The sequence below is a fragment of the Acanthisitta chloris genome, unplaced genomic scaffold (assembly GCF_000695815.1).
Source record: "Acanthisitta chloris isolate BGI_N310 unplaced genomic scaffold, ASM69581v1 scaffold17211, whole genome shotgun sequence".
NCBI lineage: Eukaryota > Metazoa > Chordata > Aves > Passeriformes > Acanthisittidae > Acanthisitta > Acanthisitta chloris.
Genome location: NW_008657914.1, coordinates 29,186 through 33,345, shown reverse-complemented (window position 1 = coordinate 33,345; position 4,160 = coordinate 29,186). Strand labels below are relative to the sequence as shown.

At 46.7% G+C, this 4,160-nt stretch overlaps 1 protein-coding gene across 1 annotated transcript in view; it reads left to right on the top strand.

Annotated features, from left to right (window-relative positions):
• The window catches only part of DOCK5 (dedicator of cytokinesis 5), a gene marked incomplete at its 5' end in the record, with an annotated part of 21,315 nt that overhangs the window by 8,762 nt on the left and 8,393 nt on the right, over nucleotides 1-4,160 (top strand). Inside the window, 4 exons of the mRNA XM_009084925.1 lie at nucleotides 1-54; nucleotides 493-669; nucleotides 2,878-2,961; nucleotides 3,837-3,974. The exon at nucleotides 1-54 is cut by the window's left edge and continues 1 nt beyond it. Of these exons, the coding sequence (XP_009083173.1) occupies nucleotides 1-54; nucleotides 493-669; nucleotides 2,878-2,961; nucleotides 3,837-3,974 (453 nt within the window). The remainder of the gene's footprint in view (nucleotides 55-492; nucleotides 670-2,877; nucleotides 2,962-3,836; nucleotides 3,975-4,160) is intronic.

Sequence of the window (4,160 nt, the reverse complement as noted above, 5' to 3'; positions counted from 1 at the left end):
GCATATTCCTTTCCAGGCATCCTCAAGTGGTTTGAAGTCAAACAGGTTACAGTGGTGAGTTCTGCATGTGGGTTGGATGTCATCCCTTCCAGTCACTCATGGAGTCTTCAAACTGTTAGGGCTGTCAGTCTTTCCACTGCTGGATGTGGCACATCAACAACTTCTGCTGCAGATAAAAGCAAATCGCCTACTTTCATATTCAGTGGAGGTGAATGAATAGAATCATGGAATAGTTTGGGTTGGAAGGACCATAAAGATGATCTTGTTCCACCCCCTGCCATGGGCAGGGACACCTTCCACTAGCCCAGGTTGCTCCAAGCCCCATCCAACCTGGCCTGGAACCCTCCCAGGGATGGAGCAGCCACAGCTTCTCTGGGCAACTTGTGCCAGTGCCTCAGCACCCTCACAGGGAAGAATTCCTTCTTAAATGAAGGTTTGAATGTTTATTCTGTCATTCTAATGAAGGTTTATTGTGTTTATCATCTCCCTCAGGAAGAGATCAGCCCCTTGGAGAATGCCATAGAAATGATGGAAGTAACCAATGAGAAAATCACCAACATTGTCCAGCAGCACATCTGGGACAGGAGTTTGCCTGTCCATCCTCTCTCCATGCTCCTAAACGGCATCGTGGACCCAGCAGTCATGGGGGGATACACCAACTATGAAAAGGTCTGTCTCACATTGGTGGAGCTCCTTTGGTCTGGAAACAGGCTGAGAGCTGGGCGTGTTGAGCCTGGGGAAGAGAAGGCTCCAGGGAGACCTTGGAGCCCCTTCCAGTGCCTAAAAGGGCTCCAAGAGAGCTGCAGAGGGACTTGGGACAAGGGATGGAGGGACAGGACAAGGGGGAATGGCCTTAAGCTGAAGAGGGGAAAGTTTAGATTGGATATTAGGAAGTTCTTTGCTCTAAAGGCAGTGAGACACTTAGACAGGATGCCCAGAGCAGCTGTGGCTGCTCCATCCCTGGGAGTGTTCCAGGCCAGGTTGGATGGGGCTTGGAGCAACCTGGGCTGGTTGGAGATGTCCCTGCCCATGGCAGGGGGTGGAACTGGATGACCTTTAAGGTCCTTTCAGCCCAACCCATTCCATGGTTCTATGATCTGTAGCTCACTCTGTTGATCTCTGCAATGTGTAAGACCTGGATCGAACCATGCGACACTGAATTCGGTCTCCAGCTGTTACACAGACACATTCTGGAGCTCTGTCTGTGTGCTTAGAGCTCGAAGAAGAGCGGAAAAGATCAAAGACAGAGATTTCCACTGACTGCAAGGTGGAAAAGCACTGTCTCTTCAGTGGTTAGTTTTAGTGCTTGCATTGCCATGGGTAGGAATGGACCAGGGTGGGGAATGATCAAGCTCTTTGGGCCTTGTTTACATTGGTGGTAACAAGCTGATCCTGCCTTGTGGGGCACAGAGGTGCAGGTACCAAGATAAAACCAAGGGCTGGAGTTTCTCCTTCGTGTTAATAGGGAATGGGATGGCAAATGAGACTTTCTCTTGCCAGCAGATCATCTGTCTTTAGAGTCTTGCAGCAAGGAGCATATATTTGAGGAAAAAGCAGTATTTCCTACCCAGTTTATTCAGCTATATTCAGTGACCAGTGGAGGTTCTTTCTTTCTTGTCATGTTCAACCTGAACTGTTGCTTCCCAGGATCTAATGATGCTATTCCCAGCGCAAAGTCTATTGCTTATTTCCACAGACTGAAGGGATAGTGTTAAAAGACATGTAAGTCTCCTCAGATGTGCACCAGTCACATGGAATGAAGTGCACCAGTTAAATGGGAGAGGGGCTGATTTATCTGGGGTTAAGTGCTGATTCCAGAAGAGTGACATGCTTTGCCAGGGCTGGATTTGGCCCTAAATCCTCCCATTTTATGAATTGAAGTTGACATCAAGTTTCGAATTACAAAAGTGGGGAAGCAGTTAGAAGTAGGAAACACAAAGTATCTGTAACCACATCTGGAAATACTCATTTCTGCTTCATATTTTCCTTTCAGCTGAAGCTTAGGACAGAACATTTGGCTTTTGTGGGCGGCTCAAACCTTGAGTTTTAATTGTTTCACTGGAGCCAAAAGCCAAAGTCTGTGTTTTTAACATCTTTCTTCTTGCAATAATTAAACACTTTTAAGCAATATCCCCTGGGACCTCTCCAACAACCCTTTCCCAGGCTCACCTCCTCCTGACATCAGCCTTTTCAGAGCCTACAAACACCTGGATACAGGTCCACAAGTGAAACTTCTGGTCAGAGGCTGAAATAGTTCAGAGACACATTTTAAAACCTAATGGGAAAAAAAAAATATTAGGGATTTTTTATCTAGGAAAAAGAAGAATTCTTCTGCCCAGGAATTGTGACCATTTCAATGGGAATTAAAATTTTAAGGCTTCACTCCAGGAAAATGGATTTGTGTTTGTTCAACAAACAGCAGAGTCTGTTGATTAAAGGTAACCCCAGGAGAAGAGGAGACTAAAGGTGCTTTGTTGAAGTTAACTCTGAGCCCAAACCTCAACACAGCCTTTATTTCTACTGAATCTTTGTAACAAGCCCCAGGTGAAAATGTTGGATTTAAGGGCTTAAATCCTAGAGCTCAAGGAAATTGCAGCTGGAGCTGCCCTGGATGCCTTTGTGCAGCTCAGGTTGTTTGGGTGTCTTTGTGTGCTGTAGGTCATTGAATGCTGAAACTGAGAGCGACTGAAGTGAGAATTCAAGATCTTGTGTCTGCTACTCATATTTGAGTGACAAGTGATGGAACTTTGGCTATTCAAAGTGAAGGAGAAGGGAATTGGAATGGAATAAGGCCTTCCTGATGAATGACAGGAATCTTCCACCCAGAGCAAACAGTGTAGTGTCTGTATCACCTGTGTCATCTCTCTTTGCTTTCAGGCCTTCTTCACAGAAAAGTATCTTCAAGAACATCCTGAAGATCAAGATAAAATTGAGCTGCTTAAGCAACAAATTGCTATCCAGGTATGGAATTGGGAAAGGATTTGAAGCACAGTGTGAGTGCGTATGTTTTCCCACATCATGGTTTGGAGTGTTAACACAGATCAGTGCTGTAAGAACAACCTGGATATGTGTCTGGAGATGTGCTCAGCTGCCTTTTATTTTAAGGAAACTGCTGCATTCTGAACCTGTGGCCTAAAATATTCCATATGGAACACCATGTACTTGGTGTTACTCTGGAATATTTGCCCAAGTGGCATAGGATTTTCCCTCATGAGTATCAAAATACCTCGTGATGGAATCATCAGACCTACTGGTTTGTCAGTCTGACCATTGGAGTTGGTCTGTTTTGACCTGAAGAGCAAGGAAGATTGCCCTGTTTTCTTACAATGCAAGTGGCATCTCTGCAGACCAATTTTTCCATCTCCTCACTCAACAGGCTCTGGTTGAAACTACCTCATGATCACACAGCTCTAGAGGCTAAGAAGCAGCACTCCAATATTTAACATGTGTTTTCCACAGCAGAATGTGGAACCTGACTGGGGACTCATAGAATTCCAGAGTGGTTTGGGTTGGAAGGACCTTGAAGCTCATCCAGCCCCATGCCCTGCCCTGGGCAGGGACCCCTCCCACCAGAGCAGGTTGCTCAAGGCTCATCCAGCCTGGCTGTGAACACTGCCAGGGTGGGGGCAGCCACAGCCTCCCTGGGCACCCTGGGACAGGGTCTCACCACCCTCACAGGGAAAAACTTCCTGATACCTAACCTAAATGTCCTCTCTTTCAATTTGTACCCAAGTCCTTTAAGTGTATCTGACATGTGTGACATGACTAGAAAATCCCATGCTGGAACAGGAGACTTGATGTGTCCTCTTGTAGCTTGATTCTGTTGCTCCTTTCAGATGCCCTTGCTGGCAGAGGGTATTCGGATCCATGGTGAGAAACTGACAGAGCAGCTGAAGCCTCTGCACGACAGGCTGACATCCTGCTTCAGGGAGCTGAAGAAGAAGGTGGAGAAGCAGTACGGGGTGATAACCCTGGTACGTGAACCTCCTTGCTTAGTGCTTTGCCTTAGAGAGAGCCAACTCTTTGCTCTCCCAGCTGTGAGGCACTGGGACATAGAATCAGAGAATTTTAGGGTTTGGAATGGACCTTAGAGATCATCTAGCCCCAACCCCTGCCCTGGGCAGGAACACCTCCCACCAGAGCAGGTTGCTCAAGGCTTT